The following is an 18,939-nucleotide window of genomic DNA, read 5'->3' on the forward strand; positions in this document are numbered from 1 at the left end:
GGGGTGACACCTTCTGCTGTCAAGAATTCAATTACTGCACGTTGCTTAAATCGCACTGACTGACCGTCTGCGCAGGGTTCCATACTTTTTACAGTGTAACAACACAACCATTTAATGATAAGGCTTCCCACCAACTGGAGCTGCAGAGAAGAGGCTACAGAACAAGGCAGTACCTGCCACAAACCAATGGTACCAACTGTTGAAGAATTACGAAGGTGGATGCATTACTTTTCAGCCAACCCTCATATAATAATATTTGTGTACCACTGTATTATTGAATTTTTATCGAACTGAATTGTTTTATCAAATAAAAACAACAACGTATATAAATCTTCATATAATTGATATGGTTATAATAGAAGGAAACATTCCACGTAGGAAAAATATACCTAAAAACAAAGATGATGTGACTTACCAAATGAAAGTGCTGGCAGGTCGACAGACACACAAACGAACACAAACATACACACAAAATTCAAGTTTTCGCAACAAACTGTTGCCTCATCAGGAAAGAGGGAAGGAGAGGGAAAGACGAAAGGATGTGGGTTTTAAGGGAGAGGGTAAGGAGTCATTCCAGTCCCGGGAGCGGAAAGACTTACCTTAGGGGGAAAAAGGGACGGGTATACACTCGCACACACACACACACACACATATCCATCCACACATATACAGACACAAGCAGACATATTTAAAGACAAAGAGTTTGGGCAGAGATGTCAGTCGAGGCAGAAGTGCTGAAACAAAGATGTTGTTGAATGACAGGTGAGGTATGAGTGGCGGCAACTTGAAATTAGCGGAGATTGAGGCCTGGTGGATAACAGGAAGAGAGGATATATTGAAGAGCACACCGGCTATTCAGAGCATCCTCCTACAGGCCAACCGCAAATTAGAACAGCATGCCACCCTTCACCTCAAAAAACTATCCAATCTCCTGGTTTCCCACCTCCGGAAAGGCAACTCACTCACCCTTCACAACCTTTCCAGCAAACCTCAACCACCTCTCATTGAACACAAACCCAGTCTCTCCCATCTACTCAATCTCCCACTTCCAGCTCCACTCCCTCCAAAACCTCAAAATTCCAATCAACACAATCTGGTACCACAACACGCTAATTCAGTAGTTAACCTTTCCTCCAAACCTCTCTCCCAATCCAAAACCTCTGTTCTATCCAAAGGCCTCACCTTCAGCCCCACTCCCAGATTCAACCAAACAGCCCTCGTCAAAGATTTACTGTCCTACACTCGTACTCTCTGCTGGAAGTATCACTTTGCCATGAAGAAAAATGATCCTAATCCTACCCCTAATGATCCAACTCCCCAAGACACTATCCAAATTGAACCCTGCCTGGAACAGTTCCATCCTACGTCACAGCGGGACCCACCTCCTCTTCCTCAAAATCACCCTCTCCAAACCTTCCAGGAATTTCTGGCTTCCAGCCTTGCCTCTCAATCCTTCTTAAAAAACCTTAATCCTACTCCCAACATCACCACTGCTGAAGCCCAGGCTATCCGTGATCTGAAGGCTGACCGGTCCATCGTCATTCTTCCGGCGGACAAGGGTTCCACGACCGTGGTACTTGATCGTCGGGAGAATGTGGCTGAGGGACTGCGTCAGCTTTCAGACAACACCACATACAAAGTTTGCCAAGGTAATCCCATTCCTGATGTCCAGGCAGAGCTTCAAGGAATCCTCAGAACCTTAGGCCCCCTACAAAACCTTTCACCTGACTCCATCAACCTCCTGACCCCGTCGACACCTCGCACCCCTATCTTCTACCTTCTTCCTAAAATTCACAAACCCAATCACCCCGGCCGCCCCATTGTAGCTGGTTACCAAGCCCCCACAGAACGTATCTCTGCCTACGTAGATCAACACCTTCAACCCATTACATGCAGTCTCCCATCCTTCATCAAAGACACCAACCACTTTCTCAAACGCCTGGAAGCCTTACCCAATCCGTTACCCCCAGAAACCATCCTTGTAACCATTGATACCACTTCCTTATACACAAATATCCCGCACGTCCAGGGCCTCGCTGCGATGGAGCACTTCCTTTCATGCCGATCACCTGCCACCCTACCTAAAACCTCTTTCCTCATTACCTTAGCCAGCTTCATCCTGACCCACAACTTCTTCACTTTTGAAGACCAGACATACCAACAAATAAAGGGAACAGCCATGGGTACCAGGATGGCCCCTTCGTACGCCAACCTATTCATGGGTTGCTTAGAGGAAGCCTTCTTGGTTACCCAGGCCTGCCAACCCAAAGTTTGGTACAGATTTATTGATGACATCTTCATGATCTGGACTCACAGTGAAGAAGAACTCCAGAATTTCCTCTCCAACCTCAACTCCTTTGGTTCCATCAGATTCACCTGGTCCTACTCCAAATCCCATGCCACTTTCCTTGATGTTGACCTTCACCTGTCCAATGGCCAGCTTCACATGTCCGTCCACATCAAGCCCACCAACAAGCAACAGTACCTCCATTACGACAGCTGCCACCCATTCCACATCAAACAGTCCTTTCCCTACAGCCTAGGTCTTCGTGGCAAACGAATCTGCTCCAGTCCGGAATCCCTGAAGCAATACACCAACAACCTGACAACAGCTTTCGCATCTCGCAACTACCCTCCCGACCTGGTACAGAAGCAAATAACCAGAGCCACTTCCTCATCCTCTCAAACCCAGAACCTCCCACAGAAGAACCACAAAAGCGCCCCACTTGTGACAGGATACTTTCCGGGACTGGATCAGATTCTGAATGTGGCTCTCCAGCAGGGATACGACTTCCTCAAATCCTGCCCTGAAATGAGATCCATCCTTCATGAAATCCTTCCCACTCCACCAAGGGTGTCTTTCCGCCGTCCACCTAACCTTCGTAACCTCTTAGTTCATCCCTATGAAATCCCCAAACCACCTTCCCTACCTTCTGGCTCCTACCCTTGTAACCGCCCCTGGTGTAAAACCTGTCCCATGCACCCTCCCACCACCACCTACTCCAGTCCTGTAACCCAGAAGGTGTACACAATCAAAGACAGAGCCACGTGTGAAAGCACCCACGTGATCTACCAACTGACCTGCCTACACTGTGATGCATTCTATGTGGGAATGACCAGCAACAAACTGTCCATTCGCATGAATGGACACAGGCAGACAGTGTTTGTTGGTAATGAGGATCACCCTGTGGCTAAACATGCCTTGGTGCACGGCCAGCACATCTTGGCGCAGTGTTACACCGTCCGGGTTATCTGGATACTTCCCACCAACACCAACCTATCCGAACTCCGGAGATGGGAACTTGCTCTTCAATATATCCTCTCTTTCCGTTATACACCAGGCCTCAATCTCCGCTAATTTCAAGTTGCCGCCACTCATACCTCACCTGTCATTCAACAACATCTTTGTCTCAGCACTTCTGCCTCGACTGACATCTCTGCCCAAACTCTTTGTCTTTAAATATGTCTGCTTGTGTCTGTATATGTGTGGATGGATATGTGTGTGTGTGTGTGCGAGTGTATACCTGTCTCTTTTTCCCCCTAAGGTAAGTCTTTCCGCTCCCGGGACTGGAATGACTCCTTACCCTCTCCCTTAAAACCCACATCCTTTCGTCTTTCCCTCTCCTTCCCTCTTTCCTGATGAGGCAACAGTTTGTTGCGAAAACTTGAATTTTGTGTGTATGTTTGTGTTCGTTTGTGTGTCTGTCGACCTGCCAGCACTTTCATTTGGTAAGTCACATCATCTTTGTTTTTAGGTATATTATTCATATAATTGGCTAGACTGGCCCAATGAAGGTCATAAAATATAATAATAATAGTAATAATAATAATGCTGCAATAATAGACGAAAGTTTATCAGAACTGCAAAACCCAGATCATGAAAGTAACTATCTAAGAAGGAATGACTTGAATAAACTGGAACTTGGAAGTTTTTTTTTTTTTATGTGACGTAGCATGTGAAAGTTGCTGGATTTGGACGGGTTACTCCTGTAACTGAAATATCAGATCTGAAGATGGTTCTGAATGAACCGAAACTGGTCATATGAATAATAAAAAAAATTTTTTTTGCAATCAAGACAGATTTTAAATAACATTATAAAATCACTGATTGGTGTTAGCCCATAAGACATTATGTCTGTTTTTGCAAATGCCAGTTTAATTAATTTTTGGTAGATGAAATATAAACTGGACATGAATAATCTGTATACAGATGGAAGTAGAAAGTTTTAAAGTTTATGGTTGCATGACAAACACCTATGCAGTAGATGAACTCTTCTCACATATGGAGAGTCATCTATTATGTTGCTGAGTTCACTACGGCTGTAATACAATCCTACAGAGTGGCCAGAGCTTCTGGTAGAGGTGGAATGTAAACTACCTCTTCCATGAAGCCACACAAGAAAACGTCTATTGGCATCAGATCAGGAGACCTGTGCAGAAGAACGGTTTTCATTCTTCCTCTTTCTTACTCTGTCACTACAAAATTCAATAAGCTTTTCTTGTCATTTTCAACAAGAACTGGCACAAATTGTAAGTGATTGTGCCTGTACAGCAAGCACTGTCTCAAAACTCGCCATATACAGGGTTATTACAAATGATTAAAGTGATTTCACAGCTCTACAATAACTTTATTATTTGAGATATTTTCACAATGCTTTGCACACACATACAAAAACTCAAAAAGTTTTTTTAGGCATTCACAAATGTTCGATATGTGCGCCTTTAGTGATTCGGCAGACATCAAGCCGATAATCAAGTTCCTCCCACACTCGGCGCAGCATGTTCCCATCAATGAGTTCGAAAGCATCGTTGATGCGAGCTCGCAGTTCTGGCACGTTTCTTGGTAGAGGAGGTTTAAACACTGAATCTTTCACATAACCCCACCAAAAGAAATCGCATGAGGTTAAGTCGGGAGAGCGTGGAGGCCATGACATGAGTTGCTGATCATGATCTCCACCACGACCGATCCATCGGTTTTCCAATCTCCTGTTTAAGAAATGCCGAACATCATGATGGAAGTGCGGTGAAGCACCATCCTGTTGAAAGATGCAGTCGGCGCTGTCGGTCTCCAGTTGTGGCATGAGCCAATTTTCCAGCATGTCCAGATACACGTGTCCTGTAACGTTTTTTTCGCAGAAGAAAAAGGGGCCGTAAACTTTAAAGCGTGAGATTGCACAAAACACGTTAACTTTTGGTGAATTGCGAATTTGCTGCACGAATGCGTGAGGATTCTCTACCGCCCAGATTCGCACATTGTGTCTGTTCACTTCAACATTAAGAAAAAATGTTGCTTCATCACTGAAAACAAGTTTCGCACTGAAAGCATCCTCTTGCACGAGCTGTTGCAACCGCGCCGAAAATTCAAAGCGTTTGACTTTGTCATCGGGTGTCAGGGCTTGTAGCATTTGTAAACGCTAAGGCTTCTGCTTTAGCCTTTTCCGTAAGATTTTCCAAACCGTCGGCTGTGGTACGTTTAGCTCCCTGCTTGCTTTATTCGTCGACTTCCGCGGGCTACGCGTGAAACTTGCCCGCACGTGTTCAACCGTTTCTTCGCTCACTGCAGATCGACCCGTTGATTTCCCCTTACAGAGGCATCCAGAAGCTTTAATCTGCGCATACCATCGCCGATTGGAGTTAGCAGTTGGTGGATCTTTGTTGAACTTCGTCCTGAAGTGTTGTTGCACTGTTATGACTGACTGATGTGAGTGCATTTCAAGCACGACATACGCTTTCTCGGCTCCTGTCGCCATTTTGTCTCACTGTGCTCTCGAGCGCTCTGGCGGCAGAAACCTGAAGTGCGGCTTCAGCTGAACAAAACTTTATGAGTTTTTCTCCGTATCTGTAGTGTGTCGTGACCATATGTCAATGAATGGAGCTACAGTGAATTTATGAAATCGCTTCAATTATTTGTAATAGCCCTGTAGTTGGCTGAAGTATTCTTTAATACTGTGCAGTGGGATGACAAAAGTCATGGGATAGTGATATGTATGTATACAGATGGTGGTAGTGTCATGTACACAATGTATAAAAGAGCAATGCATTGGCAGAGATGTCATTTGTACTCAGGTGATCCATACAAAAAGGTTTATCAACAACATAGGAAAAAACAGATTGCTACCTACTGTAAAGAAGACACATCAGGTCACAGATAGGCACAATTAAAATACACTAACATAAAGCTTTTGGCCACTGCCTTCATCAGTAAAAAGAGATAAACACAATTCACACACACAAGCAAGCACAGCTCATGCACACATGACCACCAATTCCAGCATGACATTCTGGCCCGAGATGCTGGAGTTGGCGGTCATGTGTGCATGGGGGTGTGCTTGCTTGTGGTGTGAATGGTATGTATCTCTCTTTCATTGATGAAAGCTGTAGCCGAAAGCTTTATGTAAGTGTCGTCTAATTATGCCTGTCTGTAACTTGTCATGTCTTCTTACGGTAAGTACCAATCTGTCTTTTCTTACATTGTTGGTATTCCAACCTGGCGTTTCAATTGTTTGATATGAAAAGGTTTCCAACATGATTACACCCACACAATCAGAATTAACAGGCTCTGAATGCAGATTGGGACACATGGGACATTCCATTTGAGAAATTGTTGGGGATTTCAATATTCCAAAATTCACAGTATCAAGGTTGTGCCAAGAACACCAAATTTGAGGCATTACCTCTCACCGTGGACAGGCAGTGGCTGACGGCCTTCACTTAACGACCAAGCAGGGACATTTGCATAGAACTGCCAGTGCTAATAGACAAGAAACACTGGAGAAATAACCACATAAATCAATGTGGGACATATGATGAACATCTTCATTAGGATAGTGCAGTGCAATTTGGCATTAATGGGCTTTGGCAGCAGATGACCAACGCGAGTGCCTCTACTAACAGCATGACATTGCCTGTAGTGTCTCTCCTGGGCTTGTGATGATATTGGTTGACCCTAGGCAGCTTAAAAACTGCGACCTGTTCGAATGAGTCCCAATTTCAATGGATAAGAGCTGATAGTAGGGTTCGAATGAGGCACAGACCCCACGAAGCCATAGACACAGGTTGTCACACGGCACTATGCAAGCTGGTGGTGGCTCCACATTGGTGTGGGCCATGTTTACATTGAATGGACTAGGTTCTCTGGTCCAACTGAAGTGATCACTGACTGGAAATTGTTATGTTCGGCTACTTAGAGACCATTCGCAGCCATTCATGGACTTCACATTCCCAAACAATGATTGAATTCTTTTGGATGATAGTGCACCATGTCACCAGACCACAGTTGTTCACCACTAGTTTGACAAACATTCTGGACAGTTCAGGTGAATGGTATGGCACCTAGATCACCTGACATGAATCCCAGCAGACGTTTATGGGACATAATTGGTCAATTCATGCACAGAGTCTTGCACTGGCAATTTCACTGTTATGGATGGCTTTAGAGGCAACACGGCTCAATATTTCTGTAGGGGACTTCCAACAACTTGTTGAGTTCACAACACATCGAGTTTCTGCACTATGTCAGGCAAAAGGAGGTCTGACATGACTTTTGTCACCTCAGTATATTAGCTCTGTTATTGACCTACCTGCACTACGTACAAAACTTTTCTCATTTCACCTCTCATTCTCACTGGACCTACACAGTCATCTCATACTTCTTCCCTTACAGAGATTTCCAGTTTATTGAAAATGTTTAAGCCAATGACATGCTTTTCATATTCAGTGTTTCAGTACTGAGTTGGACATGAAATACGATCTGCACTGGAATTGCTGACCCTTTTATTCCAAACTCTAAAATGCAGAAAACCTTGTGCTACATCGTAGCCATCTTATAACAGATACAAATTGGCTGTCTGTTGACTAGTACACTCTAGTGGTCATTAAGCAACTATCAGGGCTCTAGCAGTGGTAATACAAACTTAAGATCCTCATCTTTCCAACAGTGTGTAGATTATTTTTATGCAAGAAATTATTCAAGAAATAAAAATTAGTGGAATTGGGCCTACCTATTTGAATACCCACCCAGATAGCCATGCATTTTAGAGTGCCACTGCCAGGAAGGGAGGTGCACCATTCCCATATTGAATGTGCCCAGCCGATTACTGACAAGGGTTGGTGTGCCTGTCAGCCTGGATGTGGTTTTTAGATGGTATACCACATCCCACTATGTTAATACTGGGCTGGTATTGAAAGCAGGTCTCAGTTACATGATTCACAAACATTTAGAAAATTTTCGCTCACTTTCATGTGAGTGACACTACACATAGACAATCCGGGTGCACATATTCCATTTGTTCATTGGTGCTGCAACAGGAAGGGCATCTGACCACTCCTTGACAAGGGTACAAGAAGAAGAAGGAAGGTCTGTCTATTTGAATAACCCTGTACAAATAGAACCAGCAGCATTCCCTTGTTTATGAAAGGAAAAATAAATGTTCCTCTAAGTTCGTTTACTAAAGAAATGTCAAATTAAGTGGAAACATGAGACCAAGTGCCATTATGCTTGTTCAAAGAAAAATTGCAATATGACCATGTTGGCTAGTTTCAGTAGGATAAAAGAATATGTCTCTGGAAAATGGGTTTCTTTTCCTTTGCACAGGGCATGCTGCTGTAACTGTAATGTGTGTGTTGAAGCAGCAGACAGAGAAGGCATATGCAGTGACGAGTAGCCACTGGATTAAGGGTTGCGATCACACATGGGATGGATGCTGTCTTGTTCACTAGGCTGAAATGAACAATTCAGGTTTGATTATAGGAATACTGCAGTATTGTGTAACTGTTTGTATCAACTATATCAAAATGACTACTGCTGGCTGAGCTGGTGGAATACATGACATTGTGACAGCTTCTGTTGTTCAGAAATCACAAATACTTTAGACTGCAATCAGGAGGTTGGTGCTGTCACTGGCATGCTTCAGCATATTCTTTAGTGAGTGCCAAATTCATGTGTGGTGGCCACAATCTGCCAACCTGCTTTAGTGAAAGACATGGCAGAAAATACCAAGTTGATATTTCAGGTACCTTTAGAGATAACATTCAGTTGTGATTCCAGGCAGTCGTAATGGAGATCAAAACAATGGGTCTGTTTTAGAGGCCAAAGTATTGCTGCTCCTTGTGGCAGCATCATATACAACATTGTGCCAGAACAATCTCTTGTCACATCTCATGAGAAATGTGCAAGCCTTCTCGGATGGACGAGTGGTATCACAGCTTCGCTGGCTTTCATGTTCACCCAACATTTATATTAATCACTGACCCTCTCAGGTCTTAAATGTATTTCCTAAGTGTGATTTTATGAGCTGTTTCATCCATTCCTTTCACGTGTTTCTTACCTAAGCTAAATTAACAATCCATTGTGGGCAATTCTTTTAGATAATGGGAAAGAAGGAAATTATATAGAGACAAACTGAAACCTGCTTTATGAACCACATTGTCAAATATTCCAGTGTACATTTCTTGAAGACAATTGCTCCAGAGTTGTATGGGTAGACACCTTAAAACTGTTAAGAGTACCTTTAAGCTCTGCCCCTTTGTACTTTCACAAATAATTTATCTAAAATTTATACTACGATCACAAATAGTGTTCTCCTGATTTTAATATCTATTTGAAATACATTAAAAGTTGCTGTGTTGAAGTTGTCCACCCTGATAGCTGAGTGGTCAGTGCGGCGGTTTGTCACACCAAGGGGCCCGGGTTCGATTCCTGGCTGGATCGGAGATTTTCTCCACTCAGGGACTGGGTGTTGTGTTGTCCTCATTATCATTTCATCATCATAAGTTGAAGGTAATGGGAAAACACCACTGGTATCACTTCCCTAGACACTCATGCGGTGGACCTCTCTGACGAGGCTTCCCTCGTGACAAGACCTGCTGTAAGGCCCCTCCCCCGTGTCCAACTACTTATGCAAGGATGAGTCAATAAAAGTGGTGTAAATGCCAGAAGACTGTATATTGTTTTAAATTTATGTAGTATTCCATTGTCTGTGGTCAGTGAAATGCAGCTAGTGTAAAATGGCAGTTGTGCTACAAGAATAATGTGCAGTTGTGTTCGACAGTTTGTGTACCAAGGGAATGTCCCAGGAGGACGTTTATCATGCAGTACATCTCATATACAGTGAGAACTGTATTCCACAGAAAGCTGCATTCCATCGGATATAGGAGTTCAGTGAAGGATACGATCAAAAATAATATCAAACAAGGATTATCTTTGTCACCCTGTGGAATTTTCCAGTGAAGCTCAGTGCAACATGGGGAAGAAATGATCTGTGAAGTTTTCATGTGACTTTTGATATTTGCTCTACATTATTCTCTTCTATCAACATCTATGAACATACCCTGCAAACCTCTCTGAAGCACCTGGAAGAGGATACTTACTATTGTAGCACATGGTAGGATTTCCTTAGAGAAATTGTATACTATGGAGGGTTCCTCCCCATCCTGAACTGTTGTGTTAGATACATATCTTTATGGTGGTTGGCCAACAAATATTATAATCTTCAGTCTCAGGTCCTATAAATTTTACAGCACAGAGGTAAATGTTTCGAGTTCCTCTTTGAAATATGATTCTACTGCCTTTTTAACTAATTCACTAAAGAGTAAAACCTTCTAAGTGATTTAGTTGTCCTGTGCACACTAGTGATCATTGTTGCTACTATTGCTTCATGATCACTGATATCAGTTTTACTGTGGGCAACCTTTAATACAGTGGTAGTCAATTGGTCCCTACCACCCACTTGTGGACATTCCAACTTTCATGGTGGGCAACAGGCAGTAGGGATTTTAAAAACATTTTCATTTGGTTTTCAAAAAAATTTTTTTGGTAAGTAATTATTATTAAATGCTTTAACTTGCTGTAACTTGCTTTATAAATTTTGTAAAGCAAAGTTATTTCCCTACTTTATAGATTGCCATTACTGGTGGGCAGTAAGAAAATTTTAATACTCACACAGATTCGAGAGTGGGCAGTAGGTAAAAATGGTTGGCTACCTCTGCTCTAATAGGTCAGGTATATTTTTTGCCATTAAGTTTAATATGTTTCCACCTTGAGTGGGCTTCTGAACTATTTGTACCAAGTAGTTTTCAGAGAAAGTCTACGTAGTCAGCTTCAGTCATAAGCAGTTGAATTCTTGCCAAGTTTCAACATGTTTGGCATCCTGAGCATTGCTTCAGAGCACAAATAGAACAAATAGAACAGACTGGGTCTTTTCATGCAGCACCCCATGTGTTACACTGAAGAAGGAGATGGTTTTTTAATATAGATCATTTTCAAAGCACGAGTCACTACTACTGACTTGTATCCAAGCAATCCTCTAAGGAATGGAAGCATCACTGCACTAAGTAAAATAATGTTCATGCCGGTCCCATCAGTTTGTGAGGTTATGATGCCTGTGTTTTGGGACATGTAGGGTGTCATACTAATGAAATTCCAAACTCATGATGAGATTGTTAATGCCACATTCAACTGTATTAATCTATGTGAGAAGCCATACACCTCAAATGAAATGGACTCCTGACAGTTGGTATGATAATTCAGGATGACATAGCATACCCACATAGCAAGACAAATGAAGGGGGTATTACAAATATCTCATTGTGAATGCTTGAAATATCCACTACCTATCCTCATCTTATTTCCCAATGAGTTTTGTCTGTTTGGACCCCTTAAAAACCCTACAAATGGATACAATTTTGAAGACAGTATATTCCTAGTGGTCACTTGTTTGATGCAACACTTGTTGTTTGATGAAACTTCTGTCACAAGAATTATGCTGCAGGCTGTCAAGGCCTTGTCCCACAATATGTGGAGTGTTTAAATTTGCAGTAGCAGTATGTTGAAATGTAAAATAAATTTCAGACCATAACTCATGGTGCTGACTTCGCAATATATTTAGTGACTCACTCTTGTAAGTATGTAAATATAGCTCTGCAACATTCTCAGTGCAAAAATACAGACAAGCATATAATTTGGTCAACACTGGGTGCAGAAAATGTGCTGACTTAGGTGACTGATAAGAATAGATTATGATGGTTGGATGTTGGAAAAAATGAAATCAAAGATATGAAAATGTTTATGATATGTTCTTTCACTGCTACTATAAATGCAAAATGGCCCACAAAAATGTTTAATAAACAAAACAGCATCCCCTATACACAAAAAGGGTTTTTGGGCCTTGACCTTCTGGATGTAACTCTTGGTAAAAGGACACAGATTACAAAGCTAGGAAAAGTGCAAGGTGTTACAAATGAAATTACACAGCAGAAGATTTGCATTTGCACCCTTATTGACAGAATGCTATAATTAGTTATGACTGTTGTGGGCTTGACAACCTCATAAATTCAGCAAACAACAGAGGAAATGAGTTGCCTGCTTGAATGAATTATTTATTTTGGTGATGGTCATTTAACAGAGCATCTTCCAGGAGACTGCTTGATTGTCAAATGGTGCACAGGATGTTGAGAAATGACAATGTCCATCATGGACTCCCTGGACACTAGGAATGTTATAAAAGAAACAATAACTGCAATTGACCATTTCAAATACAATAGTGTGTGGAACATCCCAGCTTATCTCCTGGCCCCAATCACAATCATATATAATCCCTGTTGAGTATATCTGATTGCCATCAAGCAACAGCTCAGAGTTCAAAAATTCTCTTCTTATAAGCTATTGGAACTACATTCTTATGTGTTGGTATCTTGTGCCACCTAGCTCCAGCCATGTTCCAAGAACTTGTAGAATTGATGCAATGACATACTGTATCTGTTTTGCATTCCAAAAAGTGGACCAACATACTATTAGTTGGACAGTCATAACATTCTGGGTGATCAACATCCTTAATTGGAGATTTGTGTTGCATGCTCATAGATAAGTTTTTGCAAATACTACAGAGGAGAAAACAGTACATGGAAATAGGTATAATGAATAGTATCCACCAGTTTTACCTTTGATCATTACTACTTTCACACATTAGATTACTTGTCACAAGCATTCATATCATCAGTCCTTTAACATTATGAATCAGTTTCTACTGATGAGTTCGAAGAGAGTTTAAAAGTGTAGCTATACTGTTCAGTTTCACAATTGAGACTTTCTGCACCCCACTGAAACTTCCAGAGAAAAAGGTTATTTGTGTTCGATTATTTCATCTTATGCTTACAAAGTTTATTTTAATTGGCTGTAGGCGCCAAAAAATTGTTCTTACCTGTTCAGCTCTGAAATGAAGTAACTGTCACATTCCTCTCAATGACATTCCCCATACAAAACTGGAAAAGACCCAGAATTGTGCAAAAATAATGTGCTACAAGTTCTTTGTAGAAAGTGGCTTTATGCTGTCATGATTGTGATTGAATGAAAGATGCTATCTGTGGACTGGCGTTTTCCAGTGCACCATCACAGATTTTCTGAATGCATCAAGGATTTGTGGACAAATTATATCTGGACAATGTGTAATACAAGCAAAGACATAAAAGAAATAACATTATAAGCATGAGGTGTGACTATTTTATCTACCACAGCCCTGATCTGACTCCCAATAACTCAGTTTGGTTAAAAAATCTATAGTTTTCATTTTCCCTCCCCAGAGCTGCTATAGTCATTTATGATACAATGTTGTTTGATCTTCCAGAATCAATTACCAAATAGTTTGCAAGAATGTAGCTGCCTGCAAAATGTGAAAATGACTATCCAAGAAGATGTGGTGGATAATAGATTATGCATGACAACAAAATGTGCTTCATTCAAAATATAAAGCATGCATCTGAAGGCATTACATCAACTGTAACTATTAAAGGAAACTGTTTAGCAGTGCTGGCCATGTGTGTTAGTGAATGAGTGGAACTTTATAAAAATGTAAGAGTGTAGGTGTCTGTGGCCAGTGTCAGCTACCATAAATATTTGCTGAATATGGTACTGTGTCATGCTGTAAAACAATTGCCACAAAATAAAACATGTTTGGGCCATGGCTGTATCCAGTGATGTACTTAGCAGCATGATGTGGCACCATACCCAGAAAATTTTGTTTTATAAAAGATGTTGGCCAAAAGACTCAAGATGTCAATTTCACAAGAAATGTTATACCCAGGGATCAAAATAATTACAATAATATAACCCTTTCTTAATTTTTGGCTATGGAAAACAAGAATCACCCACACTATTTTCATTTCACTGAAGATTTTATAAAGTTTCTTAAATGATCTGTTGTATCTCTTACACACATTTGCTCTGTTTTTATGTCTTTTGAACTTCTTATCAAGATTATAAACTGAAACTTTCTTGTAGAGTACACTTCACAGTAGTAATAAATTGTTGATCTGATGTGTGTCAGTATAATATGATCCTTTAGCCAATTAAAAAAAAGTAATAGAGTCACATTTCTTCATCAGTAATTTGCTTTTGTGAGTGCTAAGATTTGATCTGTTGACTCAACATAGTTTATAGAAATATAACATTTTACATTTTATTCACTACTCATCTCTTTCAAGTATAAATCTTTGTCACCTTTGAATCAATATTGTACAGGTGAGTGCTTATACAGAAATTTTGGAATTAATTTAGTAAAGATATTGATATGGTACTGAAGTACTATGATAAGAGTTCATTTTAACTTGTATGGTTTGGAAGTAAGAATGAAGTAAGAGAAATATTTCAGCACAATGGCTGCTTCAGCTGGTGACAGTGTTGTTGGATTTTAAGAGCACTAAAGGGTTCACATACAAATTTTTTTATAACAGTGATGTGATTTTTACCTGTGGTGTGTTACGAGTTGGTAAAGTGGTACAAAGTTGCTAGAAAAGAGAAATAAATCAAATAAACAAATTAATCAAATAAATCTCTGTGCAAGAACATAAGCAAAATGTGTAGATTTATTAGGAAAGCTCAAAATTTAAGATTCATTTAACAGTTGAAATTGTGCAAAATAATATCTCTGTGTTCAGAACTATTAGTAGTAAGCTATAGATAATTGCTTGAATGCACACTGAAACAAAAGTTTTTATGGAGCTTAGAGATACATGAAAAAAGTGAATGGTGAATCTTAATTTATTTGAAAGATTCGTTAATGCTTCACCAGGCATAATCTTACAACTGACAAGATGCATCCAACAGCAAACTATTCTGGCATCATCAGATGTGGCATGCTGAATGCACTATGTGCAAATAATCTTATATGTGTTTTCATTCTAACCATATCAGCCAAGCTGCATTGTCATGAAAACTTGGGGTGCTCACAGGATCACATGAGCTGAAATGTGTATCTCACTGCTCACACTAACAACAATCACTACTGGTATAAAAATACTTTTTCGCATAACACTGGGTTACGCAGACCTATGACAGGTTTGTGGCAACACCTTTAGGGAACAGTTAGTGGATATTCACATTGTACATAGCTTAAATTGTAACAGTGTGCTCCATTTATGTTATACCTTAAAAAATCTCTTAGGCCTCTCTAAAGCTTAGTGTCAACCAAACTGGCGTACAGTGGGAGGTGATAGCTATGGGGTTTGGGTCTGTGAGCTGCTGCTCATTTACTTCAATTATACAAATACTGCACCCTTTCATATTAGCTGCAGCTTGACTCATTTGGTATGGATGAAAACATACTCATGACATTACATACGTGACTGATTATTACATCAACTGCAAGTCACGTATGGTGATTATGTCATTTTCTAATGAAATGTTGTTATTGTTTAATGACTCAGAGTGATGAAACACACAAAACCATCTCACATGTGCAGTATTCCCATAGACATTGAGTGAATATACTGGATGTGTATCTCAAGTTCCCAGGAATAAAGGTTCTTTCTTTGAATGTTATGTGGAGAAGGCACACAAGGAAAATGAAGAAAAGTGTCAACTAGTTATAACTCAATGTTGAGGAGACAGATTCAAGGTGCAAGATGACAACATTAACCAAAATGTCAGATACAGTATATAACAATTCAATACATATTATCACGAAAATCACATCTTGGTTCATTAATGAAGCTTCTATATATGATGTATTGTACGTTATATTTAAAATTAGAGCAAATAAAACTATGACTATATCATAGAATTTAAGACATGATGAATTTCAAAGTCATATCACAGGTGAAATACAGTACAATATTAGGAAAATGGGAAGAAAGAGAGAAAAGGAAGACCCAGGAGAGGATGGGAAGACGGAGAAGGTTAAAAGATTTACAGAGAAAAATTGAGACAACATGTTTTTTTTTGTAACTGTCAAATTGGAAAAAAGTGCACAAAAGTACCTAGACCAAACTACCATGACCACCACCACCATGACCACCACCACCACCACAGTTGCTACTGTGACTATTACTACTATTCTACAACTACAATTATATGTGTAAGATTAAACATTCAGCCAAGTGCAATGGGAGAAGAAAATATTACTTGTATTCTCTGCCAAGGAACATATATCAGAAGTATGGCAGTTACTTCTGGTATCATCTTTGCAGCCTTTCCTTTCTCCAACCTACTTTTTCACAGTCTCAGGACAGAGATATATGACAAGGAAGGCATACTACCAAGTTTATCTGATAACTATATCACAGACATATAATTTATTTCATTAATGCAGGGTAATGTGGAATTGCAGAGCTTGTGTCATAGCACCTTAAATCTGTTACTCTCATCCCCCCACCCCCTCCTTCCCTCCCAACCAGTTCCCATACCAACCCTCTATCAATAAATAATAGAAAGGTGCACAGTAGCAGCCTAAGTATAGTGTAGCTTAGGATTGTATAACATTGCAATTGATGAACAACTTCCAAGGCATCTTACTTGAGCAGGGCAGGTTATTTAAATGTGTCAGTTTTATTAATTTTATTGCCTCTCATCTAAGCCACTAAGAATAGACCGTGCTGTCACCATCATAAGAGTGGATCAAAATCATCCATACATTCACCCAGTGGTCGTAAGAGCATGAGTTATTCCATGCCAAATGGTAATTTAGGAAGATTCCTTGCCATAATTGTCACAAATAATTCAAGTCCCATTTTCATTTATAGTTGGGTGTGCCCTGTTGACATCTGCACTACATGTAAAGAACTAAACATGAAAATACAATGCACGACTCAGTATCAGGAAGCCTAACATGTCATTTCAAAAGAACTTCTAATTCATAAACATAATTTAAAATGTATTACTGCTGTTTCCAGCTCACTGTCCACTGTACACAATGTGAAAGTCAGGTAAAACCTCATTTTCTAGGTACTACAAAATAAAGTAGTGCAAAAGACCCCAAAAGTATGCAGTTTCCTGTTGTATTTGTAATGGCTATCTTCCAGCTGGTATCAAGGAAATGAGTTTTGTTTCATGATACTCTTAGGCAAAATAACATTAATTCAACTTCAGATGGGATAAGCAGTTTATATACTTAACGATTCTTTCTCCTGCTAGAAGGCACTAGTTGTTATCTCTGGCATGTCAATGTCATTACATATTATTGGTAACCAATTTATACTTGAATTAAAACTGGTCATAGTGGTAGTGTGTAACCACTCTCTACAGCAATAAAGATTTATGGTGTTGACAACAAAACTCATTATTGGACACAAGTGAATATTAATCTGAAACGACTCTGAGATGTAATAAAAAACTACTTTATGGGCCATGTGTTACGTAGTCAGAGTGTGAAATAAATTAGGTGATTGTTCAGCTGTAACATCATCATATGATAATATAGAAGTTGCTAAAAGTCACTAGATTATCTTGTTTGACCCATGGTGTAATAATGCATAGTCATAGAAGAAAATCTTACATGTAAACCATCATCATGTAATGTTGACAGATAACTTTTTGTTTAAAATTAAGGTACATTTACAATGGAAATATCAACTCTAAAACATAACAAAGTATGAAATTGAAAACCATTATCATAAAATTGAGTGAACATCATTCTGGAAGGGCATCAAGTTGAAAAATTACTTAGTTATAAGAACATCAAAGGCAGAATAACAGACACCAGTATAATGCATACACAATGCCAATTTTGTATGAAGCTACTAAATCATCAAAATAAACAAGACTTTTTTTGCATGTGTCAGCACCTTGCTGTTTGAAACAACACCAAGCCCTAAGGTGATGCAGGAGGGCACCACCCTTTTGTACAACACGGGAAAATGACAGAGTTTCAAAAAAGTGAGCCTTTAATTGTTTTGCACAGTGTTGTTTTTCCATCATATATCAGTATGCTTTCATATTAATATTCACTCATGTTCAATATACAAATTTGTTGTCAATGCCACCTTGTAGAGAAGTGTTACACATTATAACTGGTTTTAATTTGGCTGTAAATCGGTTACAAGCAAAATGTAATGTTATTAACATTTCAGTACAGATAATATTATGGGCTTAATATTTAGTTTGGGCTACGAGTAATCATAATTGCATGTAGATTATGAGTTAAGCATAACAGCTAACTGGGTCTTATGTCTGGTAAACTTGATAACTAGTAACACATATTTTGAGAGAATTGCTATTATATTGAACACTGATCAGCCAGAACATTATGACCAGGTACCTAATAGCTGGTATGTCCACCTTTGGCATGGATAACAGCAGTGATGCACCATGGCATGGAAACAGAGAGGCCTTGGTAAGTCGCTGGACTTTGTAATGTGGGCAACACGTTGGTCTCATACTTTCTCTGTTTCTAATCTCTTCTTCATCGATGCCACCTCCCTGTACACAACCATGCCTAATGCCCATGGACTTACAGTTATTGAACACTACCTTTACCAACACCCAATGAATTCCAAACCAACAACCTCCTTCCTAGTTGCCATGACCAACAACATCCTCACCTACATGGGCACCCACGTGGTTCCATCCTATGCCAACCTGTTCATGGGCCATCTAGAGGAATTCTTCCTGAACATCCAGAATCCTAAACCACTCACCTGGTTCAGATTCATTGATGACATCTTTGCTATCTG

At 40.0% G+C, this 18,939-nt stretch overlaps 1 protein-coding gene across 1 annotated transcript in view; it reads right to left on the reverse strand.

Moving 5' to 3' along the window:
• LOC126095771 (synapsin) overlaps window positions 1-18,939 on the reverse strand; it is an 859,815-nt gene that overhangs the window by 37,735 nt on the left and 803,141 nt on the right. Inside the window, exon 7 of the mRNA XM_049910577.1 lies at window positions 14,740-14,778. Within this exon, the coding sequence (XP_049766534.1) occupies window positions 14,740-14,778 (39 nt within the window). The remainder of the gene's footprint in view (window positions 1-14,739; window positions 14,779-18,939) is intronic.

Source organism: Schistocerca cancellata, chromosome 8 (genome assembly GCF_023864275.1).
Source record: "Schistocerca cancellata isolate TAMUIC-IGC-003103 chromosome 8, iqSchCanc2.1, whole genome shotgun sequence".
Taxonomy (NCBI): Eukaryota; Metazoa; Arthropoda; class Insecta; order Orthoptera; family Acrididae; genus Schistocerca; species Schistocerca cancellata.